Source organism: Amborella trichopoda, chromosome 10 (genome assembly GCF_054954075.1).
Source record: "Amborella trichopoda isolate Santa Cruz 75 chromosome 10, AtrichopodaSantaCruz75HAP2 v2.0, whole genome shotgun sequence".
NCBI lineage: Eukaryota > Viridiplantae > Streptophyta > Magnoliopsida > Amborellales > Amborellaceae > Amborella > Amborella trichopoda.
The window spans coordinates 40168565-40191339 of record NC_142345.1 but is presented as its reverse complement, the minus strand read 5'-3'; the positions used below and the strand labels follow the sequence as shown (position 1 = coordinate 40191339).

General features: G+C 36.3%; 1 protein-coding gene across 5 annotated transcripts; it reads right to left on the bottom strand.

Moving 5' to 3' along the window:
- Positions 1–7: 7 nt before the first annotated feature.
- On the bottom strand, positions 8–19931 carry LOC18434003 (transcription initiation factor IIA gamma chain / TFIIA-gamma (TFIIA-S)). Of its 5 annotated transcripts, none has more exons than XM_088848877.1 (7): positions 19247–19931; positions 18959–19109; positions 18782–18832; positions 4975–7908; positions 846–949; positions 488–542; positions 8–404 (listed from the first exon to the last, which is right to left on the bottom strand). In XM_088848877.1, exons 2-4 carry the CDS (start codon positions 19085–19087, stop codon positions 7768–7770), a joined length of 321 nt encoding a protein of 106 aa, XP_088705003.1. In that variant the 5' UTR covers positions 19088–19109; positions 19247–19931; the 3' UTR covers positions 8–404; positions 488–542; positions 846–949; positions 4975–7767. The 5 variants fall into 5 exon arrangements, with proteins under 5 accessions (XP_088705003.1, XP_088705002.1, XP_088705001.1 ...); XM_088848876.1 differs by having other exon boundaries at positions 18959–19103; XM_088848875.1 differs by having other exon boundaries at positions 19861–19931.
- Between the last annotated feature and the right edge of the window lie 2844 nt (positions 19932–22775).

The following is a 22775-nucleotide window of genomic DNA, read 5'->3' as shown; positions in this document are numbered from 1 at the left end:
GAGGACATGAACACAAGAAGACCTTTCGATAATACTAACTAATCCATGGCATCGTGCGCACTTCACTAGCACCTAGGACGAGAAATATAGGGACCAAAAGCTGGTACACATACATAACAACATTATGAGAAGACAATTCCGTAAGGCTGAAAGTGAGTAATCAAAATACGAAATCTTGGAACACGTGTAATAACACTAATGGAAGAGAATTCTGAGAGATTCACAGTGAGTCATCGATGTTAGTATGGATATTAACACTAGTTGCCAGCATTTTTCATGCACTCCTCCTACATTGAGATTTCCTGCTGGGCAAATTGATGGAGGCATCTACTGATGGTGCTGATGATCGGCTCTGATCTTCGCTGTTCGAGTTTGAATCCTTGTAGGTTTTCATGCAAGGCAACCTAAGGTAATAACATATAACAGTTAGTCTAAAGAAACCCAAAGGAAAAAGCCGAATCTCTTGAGCTAGGAACTCATGCCTCACCTGCTCGACTTTATGATCTCATCCTCGATAGGTGTTTCCTTGTCAAATATGTTCCCTATGAACCAGAAGAAGAATGTAAGTGCAGTTCAAATCAGATCTAGCAAATAATATACAAAAGTGAATAAACATGACACGGATTGTTCAGAAATAATGTATCCAGGAGTATTCGTCGCTTTTATTTTCTTTAACGTTCTTCAAAATAAAACCAGATCTAGTCCATAACATATAAATAATTGCAACAATCTAGAGGGCCGCTCTTTGATGTATCTCTTTGAGTTCCACAAGCAAAAGAGGTTCTATTTATCCACACAGAGTCCAATGTTCAATGATTGATTATTGCCTTTCGTTGCATACTTACCTCCATTAAAAGCTTTTCTTGAAAAGTACTTCGCTTTCAATCTACGAACATAGTCTGCCTCATATTTGTTGTACTTCTCTATGTATTCTGCAACTTCGGACTCCCTGAAGAAAGATAATATATTAGTACTTGATACAAGACAAGCACCTAGAAAGAAGACATTTATACAAGACATCGTGCATTAGTATATAAATAGTAGACCTGTAAGTTATTGCTATTGCTTGAGAACCTGAGGAAATGGCAAATCATGAATAATACAAAACAAGTGTGCATAAGCAACTGGCTCAGTGAAAAACAGGTATATCCTAAGAAACCCTCAATCCTAGTATTGCTTGTAAGCACATTTAACTATGTATCTCCAAAGGTAAAGTGGAGTAGTGGATGTCAACCACAGAGGTTCCTATGACTCTATTTCAATACACCCCCTCAAAAAATGTATATGGTAAAAGTTATCAGAGGTATGGTGGGATTAGTTAAATAAAAGGGCCCAGAAACTTAAAATATAAACTGGTGGCGGGCTACTTGTAAATATGAGTTGTAAACCAACAAAAGTTAACCATTGTTTCTGCAGTAATAGCCATTATGGCAGTGAACTACTGGGCCCTATTTCAAATGGGCCCAAACAATGTGTTTGTACAAAGAAGCATGCAGCAGTACACACATGTGCATGTGCGCACTTCCTTCAATATGGATGTAAGGGATCCAAATGGAAGATAATCCGTATTTTGTCGCCCCCATGTTACATCGCCTCACGTAGGCTCTTCATGATTTTGAAGAGGTTGAGGAAAACAAAACTCTACAGTGGATTTAGGCAGAACAATAGCGATTGCTCTGGTTTTCCTCTGACTAGAAGTTTCTTAGAAAATTGTTCTTCTAGTGTACGTAGATATCTTCTAACCATGGAAGATGCCGTAGCCAGCTAGTACATTGAAACATAAGACAAATCCTTAATATGAGATGGCGAAAATGGGTCACATGACATATTCATCAGGTATTGGGGCTAGGGTAAAGGCTCGTGCTTTAGTGCCTATGACATAACATTTCACCAATGTCCAACGTTCACACCCAAGTCACCCAGCTAGACCTAATTTTTTCTTTTAAAAAAAGACTGATATTGCTTAGTCATTTGCTCGCCCTTTTCTCAATATAAGGGAATAATTGCTCACTGAATGGAAGCGTATGCACATATCTTTACCAAGTGTGAAGCTATCCACATCTGAGAGGCTATCCAAGGACACCCAAGTATTGATCACTAGAAGGGTGCTTTAATTACCTACTTGAAAGTCGATCTGACATAGTTAGTTTGCACAGTTCGTGTTGTTAACAAATATATAAGCGACACTCGGAGACTATATCTGTCAGATGAGGTGTCAGATGAATTGTTATCATGTTACCTAGCAACAAGATGGTGGGTCTGTTATTCTCAATTGGTACACATTCTCACCAAAGGAATCTCAGAGAGACATAAATATCAAGTTAACAAATAAACACTGCTAGATTTATCAAAGTTATTTCAGGGAAAGTATCAATTTCAGGAACGTGTCAGATTATACAAAATAGGATCATGGTTGTCACATTGTACATAACAGGGATCTAGCATCATTCATGTAACGAGAGAACATCTTTGCAATTTGGAAGTCGTATGTGGTCCTCTTAGTCATTTATATAGACACGAAGTCCTTACATCATTTAACCCCAAGTCATCATAGTAAAGCCTTGAGGGCTTCGTTACAAATTAATGATAATTATTCTCTCAATCTTTTGTTTTTTTGTTTTTTTTCTGAAAGAAGGTTCACTGTTTTGTGTTTTGTGTTTTGCGTTATACAATGAAAACTCACAAAGAAGGAAGTTACAAAATGAAGTATAGGTCACCCACAGGTTGGGTACTCTGTACATCTCTCAAAAAATGGGGTTATCTCTTAACCATATAAAAAGATCGAGGATCTGTACACATCAAAGGACTGATAACCCAGCTGACCCATCAGGACAAAAAGAGGGTGGGACTGGTGGGACAGAGAGCACACACCAATAGCAGCTTTCTATATAGTCATTTATAGCTTCATAGAATTAAGGTCACTTGGTCCCACTCTTGTATAGGACTTAAAAGCATAATTATCATATAATCATTATTGTTCTGTTAATGGATTTGACAAGCCTTTAGGGATATCTGCAAACTCAATTTAACTGATTCCACTCTCAATTGTCCCTTTCTACAAAATCCAAAAAAGTATATTCAATGTTAAGTTTTTGCACTTTGAGGAAGAGATATTGGCAGCTCTCATTGACAGCAACACTGTCATGGCCAGACGTTTCCAACCGTTTAAACTAGCTTGACCAGGGTTACCTTTCATAAAATATTGATGTTGAACAAGGAAAACCAAGTGAGTTCCACCTAAATAAGCTGAAACAAATGAGCTGTCTAAAATGAGCTGTCTGAAACTTTTTTTTTTTTTGGTGAGTTAATTGAAGCAATCAGTTGAACCAGTTATCTGACAGGATTGGACGTTTCTCTAGTCTTCATGGCAGGTCAAGTGCTCATAACATGGGTTTGCAGAAGGCACCCCTCCATGAAGATGTCCATTTCAGTTAGAGACAGCATTTGAAGACTTCGTCTCCTGTAATAAGAGGATCAAAACTCTGGTGGTTTTCATGATGGGGTCATATTTTCAAGTCAGCACCTTTGGTTACAGTCTCGTACTACAACTTTATCCTCTAGAAAAATGTTAAATACAAAATAGCATTGTTTTGGAGAAATCTAGAGGGCTCCCTCTTTCTGGTTTTTACAATTTTCTTTGTGTATGCCTCTGAAACCACTTCTAAGTCCATACATTAATTTCAAGGAGCTCAAATTCTTGGGTTTCCAAAAGGGGATCACTTTTCAATTGTCCTCCTAAAAACTCTATTGTATTTCGAAATATGTGATCTTGTTTCTACAACCAGGCTCTAAGGAACAGCTTAATATGAAATATAAAGATGAGTTTAGTGTAAGTAGCAAAATTCTGTTTCTCAAGGATCCAATTTCCTTGGATCCAAGAGAACCCTATTGTCCAAGGAACATTTTTCCACACATGCACATATATACATGATAAAAACCAATTAAACTTCAATAGTATACGCTGTGTGATATTAAGTGGTGTAGAGGAGTATTTATTTGCCATATGGACTGTCTAGGAGCCATTTGTGGAATCGACATACTTTGAAGATCTATGTATGCTATAAATTCTGATTAAAATACTGATACATAGTTTACTCTTAAACTTGTTGCAAATTTAAGAAGATGGTATGGGACACAGAAGGAGTGGCATTGCATACACGGAACAGAGCACTATTCAATGTGAAACCCACATACAAGTGATAAATATCCGATAAGGGATTAAACACCGCCAGTTCTGTCAAATCATTGGAAACTATTTGATTTGAGTTTCTTACAGATTTTTTATGACAGACAAAAACCCTAAAGTTACAAAGTACAATCTACTCTCAAAGAACCTCTGCATCTGAGATATGATTTACTGGTCCATCAGATATGAATATTAAGCTTACGTTCCCTTCCAGAAATAAGCGCAAGCTCATGATATAAAAATAAATAAAAGGAAACATTACGAGCTCTATCCATCACCTTAGGAACTTACTTTCCTCACGATTCTTAAGAACTTATGCAGGCCAAAGAGTTTTGAAAAAAAATAAAGACTTGGTTCATTATGGTTCTATTCCAAAATTAGAATATGAAGCTTGAACTGGTCAGAGAGATTTAAAGAGTCTTTAAGCTGAATACCCCCCAAAAAAAGACACCGAGTTATCTTCTCTGAAATCACATAATACAAAGATTTAAGGATTGGATATAGCAATCAGACAATAAAGAACAATTATACTTTCGACATTTATCAAGGAACTCTCTTTACAAGTCGGAATTACTAGTGCTTGCATCTCTAGCATGCAATTAAACCTCAACCACAGAATGTATCCAAACAACTGACAATTCCATGTATACAACACAAAACCCCAGTTTTCTATAAATTTCTGTAAAGGAACAAAGCAGAAATGCAGAATGCTCTGAATTCTGAATAAAACTAAGGATTGAAGTCCGAAGAACAATAGAACTTACTCTCCGAAGAACAATAGAACTTACTCCATGATATCCGCAAGCTTAGGATTCAAAGCAGGGAGATCATCTTCCTCGTTAGACGCCATGCTCGTGCCTTCCTGAAATGTTAAAAACATGTGTGGCCCAGACAGAAAGGGAACGTTATCTGCCTAGAGAGAGAAAGAGAGATAGTAATATTCAACAATAGAGAGAGAGTATTCAACTGTGCCAAAAACATTCAAAATGGGTCACATTTTCAGTATCGAAATATGTTGGTTCAGTATAAAAATATTTATTATGGTCTGAAAATTTATTTTCATCTTTGGTTATAGAGCTTATAAAATAGTGTAGATAGAGTAAATCCATAAATACTTGAAAATCTTAAAAATTAATTGGCTAAATGATATGTAACATGATGCACTACTTCCAAGACATGAAATATTTTTTTTCTCATGTCCATACATCTTGAAATCTATATGATTGAATTGAAGGTTTTTCAACACCAAAACAACTTTTTAAATGAATTTTTTAGTTGTGTCATAATTTAATTGTTTAAGCCTCGCTTTATATAAACTTTTTCTTAAAAAAAAGGGCTTATAAATTTGGTTTTTTTTTAAAAAGCAATTTGAATCTCTTTGATAACTTGATGTGGACTTGGGGTCTCTACTTTGAATAGAGGGGGCATATGGGCACAAATCCCTTTTAGCCTTACCTCACATAATATTCGTTTTAATGGTTTCTTCTCTCTCATCATTCTCTTTCTAAAGAATATTTTTATGCTATTTTTTACCACGTTCTCTCTTTCTCTCTCTATAATCTAACCCATTATTCCCTTGACTGGTTTTTTTTTTTCCTCTAAGAACTCATTCTTCCCTTCTTTCACATTTTCTTTCCCAAAAAAAATAAATAAATTATATTCTCTCTAAAAGGTTGACCCATTATTCCTCTCTCACAGTACTCTAAAAACCAAGTCTTGTTTTTGCTTATTCTCTCTCTAAAACTGAAAACAAAGAAGTGAGAAATCAAGAGGAAGAAAAAAAATTCTATTGTACCTTTAGAAATCCCTGGAATGTGATTTCTCTCTCTTCTTTGATATCTCAGACATCTTATTTGAATCGAATTCAGTTTTAGAAATCCCTGGAATGTGATTTCTCTCTGTTCTTTGATATCTCAGACATCTTATTTGAATCGAATTCAGTTTTAAAAAGAATATGAGTTCTTACAAAGAGAATGTGAGGGGAGGGAGAAATGAGTTGGATCTTTTGAGAGAAAATATGAGAAGGGAGTAGCTTAAGGGCGTGGTTTTGAGAGAGAGAGACAGAGGAAAAAATATATTTTTTTTTAAATAAAAAGCGGCCCTCAGATTTTGGTTTTAATAGAGGGGTAAATCGGCCCATTCATCTATAAAAGATGAGAAAGCCAAAATCAAAATAAAATCTCAAGAAGTCCAATATCTCCAAAAACGATATCATCATTTATTTTAAAAATAAAATCTCAAGAAGTCCAATATCTCCAAAAACGATATCATCATTTATTTTACTCGAGTGGCATGCCATAATATCATTTATCTACGTTGCAACGAGGTCACAAGTAGTACAAGCCATTAGATGTTAAATTGTATGGCTCAACGTTCATCATAAAGTTCAAGAATTCTCTTTTAGAACTTTGGCCACTCGGATTTCACCTCTTTGTATAAAAAGTAAAAAAGAGTAAAAGGGAAAAATTTATATAGAGCCGAGGCTCTAGACAATCAAATTCGAGCCCACCTCAAGATTTTCACTAAAATAAGTTGTTTTGATGCTCAAATGTCCTCAAATTGATCATCTCGATATCAAGATGTATGAAAATGAGAAAAAAATGGATTTCAAGTTTTAGAAATAGTACATCTCATAATGCATTTTTAAACCGTCAATTTTAAAGATTTTCAAGTTTTTATAGATCTGCTAGATCTATATTATATCTTATGAAATCCAAGACTTAATCAAATTTTTTTAAAAAAGATCAAACAAAACTGAATGGGCAAAGAAGCGTACATTTTTATAATCAACAGCTCAAAATTCGGGGTAAAAGCAGATCGAACTGACCGAGACAAGATATGTAACACATGAATGAATGACAAAACACCCAGAACGAGAATATGATAATCTTTGAGACCACATAAAATGTATTTTACAGGGACAAAGTGTAGATCCACGACTGATCTATTTTACATTCTAACTTTTACAGCATATAAACAAGAACATGAATTGTTATACCCCAGCTTGCAACCAGCTATCAAAACTCGAAAATTTCGAACCATATGAGAAGATAATGAATGGAGATCATGAATCCCCAGTTCCATAGAGCATCTAAATCAATTCTTTTCCTCGGGCACTTGTCTCACCTGTGAAATACTCGTATGCATTACATAACCTCGTGAAATTCAAAGTGCATCAAAAGAGAGGTCATTGAATCCCTTGGTCGAGTCTGCAATTCACTGAGCAACAGTACTAGCTGACAAACCCTTAAAACTTTAAATTCCATATTTTTAGGATACCCAACATTGCAATATTAATGGAGAAAACTATTTCCTTTCATGCAATTGTTTCTCTCTCTCACACTCTCAAACTTCGCAAAAGCAGTGTGTATGTGTGGAGAGAGAGAGAGAGAGAGAGAGAGAGAGAGAGAGAGAGAGAGAGAGACCTCAACGAGAGTATCATGTATTGCATTGACACCAAAAGAAAAGTAAATTGCAGTAAAAGATTGTTATTCAAGGAAAGCAGCTGATATCTGTAAGTCAAAACAACTCCCACTCAAATGGCACAGATATACATTTTTTTCTTGATGATTGACAGGATTTCACTGTGAAAGCAGCTTCGAATCACAAGCAACTATTTTCACCTTCCCCACATTTTCCTGGCATTCCTCATTCTTGAAGGAAGCGCCTTGTAAAATGAAGGTCCAGACATTGTCACAGAACCTGTATGTGTGAAGATGCCCCTGTCAACACAAAAAAACAACACAATTCCCTCATCAGGACCGATAACCATCAAAATAGAGAAAAGGCAGACCTTATTTCCTTGTGAACCCCTAGAACATATGGCACAGGAGTTCCTTAAAAAATGGCTCATATTTTTCCATAAACAGAGAAACCAAGCTCTGATATCCTTCTGACCTTTAAATCACTCTAAAATAATAACCAATATCTTCCATGAACAGACATGGATTTTGTCTACCATATATCAAATGGTGCATGAGGAATAAAATGATCCTCACACACACAAATGCCTCAGTGGATGCATGAAGCAAGCCGACTAGGTCATGTTATTCAGATGAGTCAACTCACCGTGGTTTTAGTTGACACACCATTCGGTGAATCAACCACATCTAAACATTATGTGAAATATGTGGCTTTCCATTTTACTAAAAGTAGACAAGTCAGTTGGTCTTTACATTCTCGGTGAACCACTTGTGTAAGAAGCATACTCAGCGAGTCAGATGTGTTGAGTGATATAATTGCAAATAAGATAAGTATTGAATTCGTGTGTGTATGTGCAAACACATGCTTCACCTTGCTGTCTCATGTTCTGGGTATTTGAAGAAGATCTGCTATGGAGACCAAATCAAAGAACTACTTCAAAACGCTAAAACCAGTGTTTCAAGACCCGGATTGGTGGGATGCATCGCTCACCCCACAAATCCCTGTCAAGTTGTTGGATAGGGGATCAAGAACGGTGCAAATCAGTGATCCAGAAAAAATTAAAAATTAATAAAATAAAATAAAAATAAAATTTAATTAGATAAGCGTTAAAAAAAATAAAAAAGAAAATATGAAAGGGGGGAGGAGATTTCTAAGGTGAACTAGGCCGGGACCCACACCATCCTGGAACTGGTTCAATTCCGACCGATTCCCCATCCAGATTGAGAATCATTGGGTTTTAAAACATTGGCTAAAACAAAATATTTAAGTGGATAAAAACATCCAAGAAAATGAACAATTAATTTAACATAGTAGCATAAGAACTCACACTACAGAGTTTACAAATCATAAAGGGCACAAGACTTTGGCTGCATACACAACTTAGTAACTCACAATCAATGCAAACTCTGAATGTGTGAATTCCCCAATTACTTCAAGAAGACAAATATGCCCAACAACTGGAGGCAGAACACACGCTGTACGAGATTGACCCCCCAGACTTCTCCAAATTAGCTTCCCAAGTAATGAAAGAGCCAAGAGAGAAAAATAATAAAGAGCTTCTTTTCGGATGAAACAGCCGTCAACAAGTTAATCAAAACATTGGTAAAATCACTAGATCTAATGGCTAAGATAAAGATCAACGATGTGGTGAGTCCACCAAAGATTCGCGTAAGAGATGACTTGGAGAAATGAATCATCAAGAAACACAGCTCCATTCTTGCAATACTCAGTTGAGAATATTTATTCAGAAGACCCAACAGAGCCTTTTCTTTTTTTCTTTGGTTTATAACTTTTAAATAATGCATTATTGATACCCCTAGTTGCACATGAGTGCAGAGAGAGAGAGAGAGATCAAATGTTGCTTCTAGAGAAGTTCAAGAAAACAAACTAAAATAATGGAAAAGTTACTAAGGGCTAAAACGATAAGATTGAGGAGAAGAGAGTATCCATTAGATAGGCTAGACATGCTCCCATTCTCTATAGCTGTTTGATCTAAATATCCATCAGCTTCTCCCCGAATATGAAAGAAAGAAATATCAGTGCATATTTGACAAAACATAAAAACCAATCCACTTCCTCCCCACCCACACCCCCTTCCCCCCCCCCAAAAAAAAAAAGAATGTACATAGTCATCTGCTAAATTTCCATGAACTCCATAAAATTTAACAGCCATTTTGGCCTGGTGATAAGCCCTCAATGACAACCCACTAGAACTCAATGAAATTTTGACATGGCTAACTGAAACTATCACTGAAAGTTTATGTCATGCCAAAGCTCCTTCCCTCTCTCTTAAACCCCCCTATTCTTTCTCGCTCTAAAGTCCCCTTCTCTTGTCTTGCACTCTAAAGCCTTCTCCCTCTGAGATCCCCTTTTCTTTCTCACCATAAAGTACCATTCTCTTTCTCACTCTAGATGATGGTCTCTCCCTATATCAATGAGAGGGTAAATTGGGTTGGCAGGCTACTACTAGGAGTGGGATGAGAACCATCCAAAGCACTTTGTGGGGCATGGGCATTCAGCTGGCCTCATCAGTCTCAAACCTCATACCTGCATCTACCCATACACCAACTAAAGCAGTGGCAATTACAAAGACCAGAGATTAAGGTCTTGACCTTCCTTAAAGGATGATAAATTAGTTGTGTGATCAGTTAGTTTTGGCTCTGACGAAGTATGATGAAGGAACAGAGGATCAGGTTTTTCGGGCTTCTTGAGTTTTCCGTCACTTGCGCAGATAATTTGATCATAAGTCTATCAGGTGGATGGGGAGGCAGGAGAGTTGCAGAGGGGGTCCCTAGGGCTTTAGAATTAGTTGAGAGGATCCTGGCTTGGAAGAAGAGGTAATTAGGCATGGGAGATGGACACGGCATAGAACCTTGTAAGCCATTAATGGATTTTCTTCAAAGGTTTCTCTGTCGGAATTTAGGAGATAGCTCATAGATATTAAAGCTTGAATGCCTTTAATGGAGTGTTTTGATTTCTTTATCTAAATTTAGGAGATTACCAATAATGGAGTCTAGATGATGGTCGCTCCCTATATCAATGAGAGGGTAAATTGGGTTGGCAGGCTACTACTAGGAGTGGGATGAGAACCATCCAAAGCACTTTGTGGGGCATGGGCATTCAGCTGGCCTCATCAGTCTCAAACCTCATACCTGCATCTACCCATACACCAACTAAAGCAGTGGCAATTACAAAGACCAGAGATTAAGGTCTTGACCTTCCTTAAAGGATGATAAATTAGTTGTGTGATCAGTTAGTTTTGGCTCTGACGAAGTATGATGAAGGAACAGAGGATCAGGTTTTTCGGGCTTCTTGAGTTTTCCGTCACTTGCGCAGATAATTTGATCATAAGTCTATCAGGTGGATGGGGAGGCAGGAGAGTTGCAGAGGGGGTCCCTAGGGCTTTAGAATTAGTTGAGAGGATCCTGGCTTGGAAGAAGAGGTAATTAGGCATGGGAGATGGACACGGCATAGAACCTTGTAAGCCATTAATGGATTTTCTTCAAAGGTTTCTCTGTCGGAATTTAGGAGATAGCTCATAGATATTAAAGCTTGAATGCCTTTAATGGAGTGTTTTGATTTCTTTATCTAAATTTAGGAGATTACCAATAATGGAGTCACTCTGGTTTGGTAATTTCTTAACAAGCATTTCTAGAGAGCTAAATGACTCAGCCACTCTTCAAACTATCGCTGACAACACAATGGTTCTTTCAATTCTATTTGAATTACCGCAAAACAGAGATGAGGCCAGGACTCAAAGCATTTTTAGAGAGAGGATCTCTTATGGGGTCGGGTTTTTGAGAGAGGTTTTGAAGCAATTCTAGAGAGAGGATCTCTTATCACATTGGGTTTTTGAGAGAGAGAGAGAGAGAGAGAGAGAGAGAGAGAGAGAGAGAGAGAGAGAGAGAGAGAGAGAGCATCTAGAGCCTCATTTCATGGAAGGAAAATAGTAAAAAGAAAGAGGGTGAGCCCATTTTTTACTTCGCTTGTGGTTGAAGATCTCATCTATGGATGAAAGACCATTGGACTCGGTCATCCACACTGGCCTCATTTAAATGAATTTTTTGTTTCTATTTTTACAAATCAACCAATCCATACAAAATGCCCCAAATCATCGTTTGGGGTGGCATCGAAAACATCCTTACCCTTCTTTACAGGTAATGAATTAAAAAATCTGCCAAGTTCCACGGAAGCATGTGATCCTACTGCCAGTAGCTGTCCAGAGAAAAGACAGTAACTTATTCTAATGGCCGGTCAAAAGAGGAGCTTTAAGCCATAGAGGATAACCAATACTTAAAAATCACCAAATTCTTTCCCAATAGGCCCATATGAGTCAACTATTGAGCCTATCCAGGAGGGACCAATTAAGCCTAAGGGACCCCATAGAGGCAACCATAGCATGAAAGGACACCTGCCTAAGTTTTTCCTTTTTTTTCTTTCAATGCAGCAAATAGTGTGCGGCTGCTTTGAAATGAAAGAAATCTATTACAGTGGCAAATAATGGTTTATTCATCAATCGTTTGTTCCATTCAACTACCTAAAATAAGGAGTCAATTAGTGCCATTTGGATTGCATAAAAATCCATTACCTCATGTGTAAAAGAAGCATAATGAGGTTGATTGCTATTTCATATTAGAGATTGTCACTCAATAACATGTATCTCTACCATCTCTTCTAATTTTCAGCATGAACTGATTAGCATGTTGACGCAGTTGAAATTACCGGCAACCAACACCAGGCAAAACAACAGCATTTTAGAGAGAGAAATAAAAAACTGAGAAGAAATCAGCATGAAGAAAGCACAAACGTGGGAGTCCAAGTCCTCCACCACACCACCATAGCACAGAAAAGAAAACCCAACAAAAAGGGCTCTCTCACTCTCTTTCTACAAAAGCTTTTATCATTCACCAAACACATCCCATTGCATGGTACGTGCTTCCTTTTTTATACACTTACAACCTTTTGAAGACTCCCTACAAAAAAGGAAGTCCTTATCCAATCTCACGTGACCGATGTCCTTATCCAAAATAAGAAAAGAACTTATTCAAGCATCACAATCCCACGCGACCCATGTCCTTATCCAAAATAAGGAAATAACTTATTCAAGCATCACAATCTCACGCGACCCATGTCCTTATCCAAAATAAGGAAAGAACTTATTCAAATAAAGAAAATACCAACTCAACCCATACTTACTAAAAAGGAAACCGATTTGCTTCATCTTCCTTAAACAACTCAACAAAAAAAATGGACTCATAAAAAAACGAACATTCACCTTCCTAATTAAAATATAAGACCATCCTAAGATAAACAAATGGACCTTTTAAAAATAAGGACTTTATCAACTAAACCAAAAAAACTCATATTAATCCTATTTCTAAAAATTAACCCTAATAAAAAAAATAAAAAGTCTACCCACATCTCTAAAAGTAAAATTAAAATTTTGTAGCAATCAGATCTTGATCTGCATCATTCTCCCCTGATTGGAGAAAACTCAACCTCACTTTTTGAAATGTGTTAAGATAATTTTTTCAATAGCCTCGCAACCTTCTTCAATTCAAACATTGTAAACACGATCCTATGACTTATGCGTAATTGCACTAATCATAACACAACGATCGTGCATTGAAGATGACTTGTAAACACGATCCTATGACTTATGCGTAATTGCACTAATCATAACACAACGATCGTGCATTGAAGGTGACCAATCCTCGAGGAAAGGTCGTTGTATGTCAATAGAATATGTTCAGCCACATAGAAATGGCTCAAGCTTAAACTTAGGGCACACCTCATACATATCTTTGAAATGAGCACTAGATTCAATGGTCAAACCCTTGATCCTCATCTAAGTATGTATCGAAACTTGGTGGCAGATCCCAATCTGCAACCTGTTGATTTTTTATACGATCGACGCCAAAATCAACCTCATTCCCCTTAAAATCATGTAGATCAACTAAATCTCATGATTTGTTCTCCCGAACATGTGGCTCCCAATGCAGAAAGGGCGCATAGAATGGGTTCTCGAAAACAACGTCCGACTCACTACCGTCACCATAATGTATCAAGGTTGGATTTTGTGCCAAGCACTGGTCAACTCCACTACTTGCCTTATCAAATTTTCGATCTCTATATCCTAAACGTCTCTCTCTTGCTGGATGAGCTCATTCTTAGTACCCAGCCATAGACCACGTCCACGAGCCATGATGCCTATCGACAAACACCACGATTCATAAGAATCGACTGACGCTTTGATACCATCTGACACAGTTGAAAATTACTAGCAACCGACACCAGGCAAAACAACCATATTTTAGAGACAAATGAAATATTGAGAAGTAATCAACAAGAAGAAAGCACAAACGTGGGAATTCGAATCCACCACGCACCACCAAAGCACAAAAAAGAAAAACCCACAAAAATGGCGCTCTCTCTCTCTCTCTTCAAAAAGCTTTTTTCATTCACCAAAAAAACTCTCATTGCATGGTTACATGCTTCCTTTTTATACGCTTACAACTTGCTTTTGAAGACTCCTTACAAAAATGGAAGTCCTTATCCAATCTCACGTGACCCATGTCCTTATCCAAAATAAGGAAAGAACTTATTCAAATAAAGAAAATACCAACTCAACGCATATTTACTATAAAGGAAACCAATTTGCTTCATCTTCCTAAAAACATTCAACAAAATGGACTCATAAGAAAAACAAACTTATCCGCCTTTCTAATTAAAAGATAAGACTATCCTAAGATAAACAAATGGACCTCGTAAAGAAAAGGACTTTATCAACTAAACCAAGAAAACTCATACTAATCCTATTTCTAAAAAATGAACCCTAATAAAAAACTAAAAAGTCTACCCACATCTCTAAAAATAAAATTAATAAAATTAAAATTAAAATTTCGTAGCAACCATATCTTGATCTGCATGACGCAGCTGAAAATTACCGGCTGCCAACAACCGGCAAATACAACTGCATTTTAGAGAGGGAAACAAAATGTTAACAAGAAATCAACAAGAAGATAGCAAAACGTGCAGATCCGAGTCCTCTGCTATGCTCCCACAAGCACAAGAGGAAAAGGAAATAACCCACAAGAGGGCCTCTCACTCTCTCTCTACAAAAAGCTTTTCTCATTCACCAAAAGATTCTCATTGCATGGTACATGCTTCCTTTTCAACAGGTTATTAGTAGTCTACTAGTCTTACATCACTGGTCTCATAGAATCAACTATAACGCAATCATATACAAGGAGGATAAGTATCTATCAACTTCCATCCTCCAGTGCACTCTAATTAATTTGGAGGGACCTTTCTCCGATGAACGCATTACTTAACAAAAGTCAAAACCTAGCAAGACTTTCTTTTGGAGCACACTTCTAGGCCTTCAACTTCAACCATTGTCGAGGCCGCACATATCGTCACAATCTTTTGGGCATCTAACTTCAAGCCTCTGAAACATATTGCAAAATCAAATTTCAGTTCTCATCGGTCAGACATAATCAAGTTTACACCCCCAAAGCCCTTTTGCTCTTCCCATCGATGTCCATCCACCAGGGACACCATCAAATTAAACTTTGACAGTTGCTCGTAGGGAAATGCAGGATCATGTAGTTATGGCGGAATCTTCCATAGATTGTTTTCTTAATATCCTTTTCTCATTCACTGGCTTCCTAGGCACCAGTGACTCCACCTACACTGAGGCCAACGCTTTGCTCGAACGTCTCTCTCGGTTTGACCCCATTAGGGGGGAATGATCTCATCACAAAATGGGATAATGTCAATATCATTCTTTGGGCCAACAAGAGAAGTCAGTGTCCTTAGTGTCACACTCGCATTTTTCACTCTATTTTTCATTTGTCCAGGCAACTTTGAGCCAGCTTTCATCACATTTGATGGGAGGCTAACACGAAAGCTGGCACTTTGGCAAAGGAGTGAGACAACTTCTGGGGGCCCCCATTAACCTCATGACTTGCTTCATTTCAACATCTTCATCATGTTTTTGTGTCTCTCCTTTTCTTTCTCATCTTTCCTTCTTTCTAGCCTCTTTTTCTTATCCCCTTCTTCCTTCATCTCATATATTCTCCTTCTTCCTTCATTTTTGTTTTTGCAGGTATAACCCTTCAAATTCTGGTATTTTGGACACAAAGTTTGGTCATCTTTGAGCACCTGGTTTGCAGGGCTAAGCCCTCTAACTTTCTATCTGTGAGCACCAGGCTTGTGGGTGGCCCCCATGCATCTCTGACACACACACTCCTCATTGGGGTGCCTTCTTTTTCTCTCTTTCTTATTTCTTTCTTAACATGTATAGTTTGTATATAGCACCCGAGCAGGTGGTTTTCTTTCTCTCCTCTAGCTCTCACATCTCCTCCTCCCCTCTTACATTGTGCTTGAGTGGTTGAGTACCTAGCTTGTGGGTGGCCCCACAGGGCCCCCCCTTTCGACACACACTCATCATAGAGATGCCTTCTCTCCACTCTCCATCCTATCACCATTTTGTTAAGTATTGCTCTGCCTTCTCTCTTCCTCTTAATCTCTCTTCTAGTTTCAATAGTTTATCTGAACTTCTCTGCCTTTTTCTCTCTATTTCTCTTTACCTCCCTTGTCACTTTCTCTATACTAGTATGAGTGGTCGAGCACCGATCATGTGGGTTGCCAACCACCCCACCCCACTCCTTGATTCTTTTTGTTCATACAAAAGCACTTATTGTATAAGAGCACCTAGCTTACGGGCTACACTCTAACTTCTCGTGAGAAGCTTCGTATTTTATCTCTATTTAGTAATATATTGTGACTATTATCCAAAAAAAAAAAATCCAGGTGGCTTTCAAGATAATTCTCTTTTGTTTAAAAAAAAAAGATTCTAAATTTAGACCATCAACACCAGTCTCAGTGTCTGCTTCTAGCTGACAGAAAATGGCCATTCCCTTTATTCAACCTATCATCCGTTGAGGTTCCCTAGGTCTAAGGGACTCGCGTTACACCTTGCTTGTTGATGTGCCCTATCGGCCTATCCCCCTAGCAAGTCAACTATGTGCGCAACATCAATTTTTTGGGAACATTATTTGGAATTTAGTTATTAGGATATCCTTGCATGGGTGGCGATCCCACACAAGAACACGACCCCGAGTAGGATCTCTAGGAGCTTGGGTCTGGTCACAATCTCTCAATGGGGAAGCGCGATCTCAATTCAATAACAGTTGGTCAACAAGTTAACACATCCATATCCTCTACATTTCTAAAGGAAAAGAAGCAATAAATGCATATCAATCAAAAAAGAAAGCAATTAATGCAAATCCATTGAAAAGAAAGGAATAAATGGATACCAACAATAAAAAAGTAATAATTATTCAAATCCAAGTTCCATAAAACTTTCTAAGGGAAGATATTCTTAAATTTGCATCAATCAGAAAGTGAGCTTTAAACAATGCTCCTAAAAGCCACATTTAATATAGGAATGGTGGGTCCAACTTTTTCATGAATTGTTGTAAGATTTCGAGGTGTTTCATCTTTCATAAGAAATTGCTACAAGTGAGTGATCTGTCTCCTTTCTATCGCTTTTTCTCTATATATTTGTTCTCTCTACCTGATGCTTTTTTTTTCTAATTGAAATAAAGAGGAATACGTGAAGACAAGGGTAGGACTTCTATATGATTTCCGCAGATTATTATCCTTTATTAACATTTAAAAGATCAAATAAATATCTTTACTGTAGTTTTGTAGAAGACTTATATATGATAAGACTCAAGTAAATAAATACGAGTTATTACTCACAAATCTTATTTGAGTAAATTTAATGATAAGTATAATAAACTCATATTCTTAATTTATTTATTTTGCATCTACATAGTATTTAAATAAAAATATCAACATTTTATTTGGAAATAAATTCTCCATTTTTATATATTTATTGTAGGAGGCTACCAAACTAGGGAACTCCAAGCAAGCAATGACACCCCACCCCCCTTCTTATTTCCTCTTCCTCCTCCCCTTTTCTCCCACCTCCAAAACTAGGCATTGGAAGAATCTATTAGCCCACATTGCCAATTGTGTCCCCATTACCTTCCATGCCTAAATGTGTTTCGTAAAACATTCATAAAGGTGCATAGATCTGTTGCCATTTAAAACAAGATGGACCTTTTCCACTAGGAATGAGAGGTCCACAAGGCATTCTAGCAATTCATATTGCATTGAGATGTTGCTCAAATCCCCAACACCCCCCCCCCCCCCCCCCCCCCCCACCACCGCAGAAAAATAAAGGTAAAAACCAAAAGTATATAATATACACCATTTTGCAGGTATCACATAATTTCAGCAATTTGATCTGACATCAGCATTATACTTTCCCAATTTGGATTTCTCATCACGTACTAAATCATCAGGTCTTTCTAAATTTAGGGCAAATCTACTATTTCAGAGAACAGGCAGCTTGGGAGAGCAACTTTTCTTTCCTAAGGATAACACATCTTTGCTCAAAACATTTTACAGTTAGGGTTAGGGAAGCATGGGATAAAAATATTTGTTACAATTTGATATTTGGATACATGATGGGGTTTTCTACGCTATGGTTAGGGAAGTTGCAGTGAAAATTGGAGTGGCATCGTGCATGGGGGCTTAGGCAGACTCGGCCAAGTCGGACTGTTCGAGTCGGTGACTTGGCTCGATCAACTCAGCAAATAAAAACAAATAAAGCAAAGGAAATAAATAAAAATTAAAATATTCAAATCAGATCATTCGAATAACAATGCCTTTATAAGAACTTTTTTTTTAATACATTTCTTAGGCCTATTTGGCCGTGTCCTAAGTTTGGGATAAAATCAAAGATGCCACCTGTCAGTCCCGAATCGGCTCAGGCGGTTCCAAGTCGAACCTCCAATTTTTAGAACAGTGATAATATTTTCTCAATAAAAGTTACTACCTTTAGTCCAATAAAACATTTGCCCGTTACGTTGCAAATAATGTTAAATTCCTTCCAAGCACAATAATGGATAAAATGAAGTAAAGGAAGCCCTATAATTATCAAGATAGAAAGAAAAAATTCAAAAAATTCAAGATAAAATTCTGTACTTTAAATCTTCCACACTAAGTCACATGTTAACAGCATTAAGAGGAATGCTTTTAATCCACAAAACAATGGCTAACAGCATGTGCATTATGGGAATATTGAATTCTAACCTTGATAGTGACTTTGCTCTTCACTTGGGTTTCTAGAGCCTCTGTCATTGACTTCAAGAGACAAAAACAGGAGAGTATTTATATGTTATAGACAGGAATGAAATCATTGAAGTGAAATTAGATGAGTAACTTTATGAAAGAAAGGGCACCCCAATCACATGTTTGCAAAAAATATACCTTGTCAAATTGCACTAGCACTTGAATCGCAAGCTCAGGACTAAGTGTCCCATTAGAGACCATCTCATCCAAAGTTTCAGTTAAACACATCCCAATGGTCGATCTTCGATACAACTCGAATGTGGCCATTCTTACTCTGTGGTACCTAAGTCTCCACATATAGCACGTTCATAATTCATTATTAAAAGACCATTTGCACATTTCCTCTATTATTTTCATGGAACTTATGTAATAGTACAAAAAAAAAACACAAGAACTCCTACTTTGAAGAAGTAAAAGGAATGATACCTAATTATGGAAAATCAGCACATTGAGGTTTCTCTCTGTACAATAAAGATTGTTTTTTTTCACGCTCGAATTGGGAATCAGGTTTCCATGGAGTCATGATCACGAAAATGGGAAAAATGACTAAGAGCTCACAGAGATCTCTCAATTCAATAATAACACGCCAGAAAAAAAAAAACCCTAAAGACTCATCTGAAAATCAGTGACCACGAGACTCAAGAAACCTCTGGTAAACTTTAACCAAGAAAAGACAACAAATTGCATGTTTTAAAAAAACATCAATTTCTCTTCAAATTTCCCCATATTTCAGTCATTATTTCCGACCTTTTTCCAGTTCATTTTTACAGATATTTGGTCAACCTTCTCTGAGTTTTTCTTCGAGCGCAAGGACTCTCGAACTCTCATCAAAGAATTGTTACGAGAGAAAAAACATAGACCCATTAAATCATAACCCATTGAAGAAGATTGAAATCGACAAAGAAAAAATCTCAGAACACAAGAAGAAGATCAAAAAAATCGCAGCAAAATTAGAGAGAGAAGAAGCAAGAGGAAGTGTACGCCATGCGTTTATATATAGAGCGAAAAGGTGCTGGGTTTTATAGGGTGATGGAACTGACCTGTGATATTTGAAGGTTCGCTTTCTCTCTCTAGGCCTTCTCTTTTATACTGGGACTCAGATTAAGAGCGTACATATGGGAGAGAGAAGCGACGTTTATATAGGTAGGTAAATGACCAAAACACGCCTATAGTCGGCTAAAACGGACGAAAACAATCGTTTGCTTTTTGTATATGACACTCAAGCCCTTATAATTTTAGATCGTTCGTACTATTATAAGAAAAAGTATATATAGTGCCTAGCTCTAGCTTATCTCAAAATTTTCACAGGAAGAGGTTGTTTTTAATGCTCAAATTCATCATCTTGACCTGAAGATTTATGGGCATGAGAAAACATATGGATTCAAGTTTTGAAAAAAGTTCATCTCGTAACGCATTTTTAGATTTTTAATTTTTAAGATTTTTATAGATATGCTCGATCTATATTATTTTAAAGATTTAAATTTTATAATTAAAAATAAAAATATATTTTAAAGCTATCATTTTCAATATTAAAACCACATTTCTTGATATTATTTGAAGGTGCACTTTACTTCAATTGTTTAGAGCCTCAGCTCTATACAAATGGCACCCGTTTTTATAATTAACTTTGCTAGTGAACTATCTATTGTTACACAGTGACCTCAATAAAATTAGGAAAAAAATTATATAAAGTTGACACCTTAAAATGTAGAATTAAGGTGCACCTTTAAATACTTCGAAACTTCTATTTTGATGTTAGAAAAATATCTAATTGATCATTCTGACATCAAGTTGTATAAATATAAATGAAAAAAAGAGATCTCAAGTCTTACAAATAGTATATCTTGAAACACATTATCTGGACCTTCTATTTTTTAATATTTCTATGTGTTTATAGATAAGCTTTATTTGCATCAGTTTTTGGAGTTTCAAATTTTATGGTTGTAAATAAAAATAGATTCTCACACCATCTTAAAAAAATTTTATACCAAAATTGCATCTTATGACAAAGTTTGAAGATGCACCTTAATTTGATTGTTTAAGATTGCAATCTTATTCAAACCATACCCAGATTATTTTACATATAGAAATTTTTTTGTATACTAAAAGTTTTGGATGTCTCCTAAGAGGCATATTTTACATATAGAAATGTTTTGATAAGGCTGCACCTTTATCAAATTAAGTAAAGCCTCACCTCAAACTCATTGAAAATTATGTTTTGGCGTCAAAAAACTTTCAAATTGATCATCTCAAGCTTGAATAGTATGGATGTGAAAAAAAGTAAGACTTCAAGTCCTAAAAATAGTATATGTATTGTAGCACATTATTTAGGCCCTTCATTTTCCCCTAAAAACAAGTGTTCAAGATCTATACTATTTTTTAGCATAAAATTCATAGTCGGTGTTGAAAATTAATTTTAGTGCAATCATGGAGATTCTCAATATGCTTTCCGGCCGATAATTTAAGGTGAGGCTTTGCTTTGTTTTCATAAAGCCTAGACCTTATAGAAACTGCATCTTTTATACACGTGCTTATCTTATGGGTGTGGTTTGAATAAGGCCGAAGTCCTAAAAAATAAAACTACGGCGCACCTTCAAATAGTGTTGAAAGATGTTGTTTCAATATTGGAAATCTTTGTAATGGCTTGAAATTTTATTTTCATCTCTAATTATAATATTAAGCTTAAAAATAGTGTAGATCGAGGGAATCTATGAACACTTGAAAAACTTGAAAATTGATGGTTTGAAAATGCATTACAAGATGCAATGTTTACAAGACTTGAAATCTATTTTTTTTCATGTCTATATATCTTGAGGTTGAGATGATCAATTTGAGAATTTTTGAACATCAAAACAACTTCTTTTAGTGAATTTTATTGTTTAAGGACATGGAAATGGTAGGTGGAGGGGGATGACATCATGCAAACTTAAGAGAAAATATGAGGTGGAACATTTCTAAATTTTTCTTTTTTGAGATGTTAAGAGTGGAAATGGAGGGTGGGATGTTATGCTGGGGCGTAATGTTTTTAAATATTAATTAAATTTCAATCAATAAGGGGTAGGAAAGTCGAGTAAAAAAGTATACATGCTCAGCCTCAGGCTCATATCGATTTCGGCATATGAGATGTTAAGAGTGGGAATGGAGGGTGGGATGCTATGTTGAGGCGTAATATTTTTAAATATTAATTAAATTTTAATCGATAAGGGCCAAGAAAGTCTAGTAAAAAAGTAGACATGCTCAGCCTCAGGCTCATATAGATTTTCGCATAGGAAAAATGTCCAAACCAATATTGTCAGATTCTCTTCGGAGTCTTCTTAGGTTTGGTGAGAAAAACAAAGCAATTTGGTGTTTCAACCAATTCAAAGGAAGATTTCATACTTCTTTTCTTAATTTAATAAAAATAAATTAGATATTTATATATATAAATAATAAAAATAATAGATTTAAAATAATAAATTTAAAAATAAAACAATACTTTTATATAGGTATCTATTTGATTCGGCTGAATCAGCCCAAAATGGCAACACCAGGCTTCACTTCGCTTTGGTTTAGGCCTAAAATCTAAAGACTTCAGGCTCTTCGGCCGAAGTAAAGTGAATTTGATAACACTAGTCAAAACTATATTTCAGTCACTCAAGAAGCACAATCGGCAATTAAAGCTTCATTTTTTACTATTTACTCTTCGGTCGAGAAATTTAAAAAATTTGATATTATCTCATTCCAAATATTTTTCGTAAATACTATTTTTTGGATGAATACTTCTTATAAACCATTAGATATTATAAAGTATCAGAGCACCCTCTGTATTAGTTAAGTTGCCCTTGCTTTTCTATCAATATATATTGTTTCCAAGGATTGTATACTATGAGATTATTTTTGGTATAAGGATGTCACAATTGGTACTAGTCATTAAATGTCAAACAGGATGACTTGGGTTGAGTCAAAAAGTTCAATT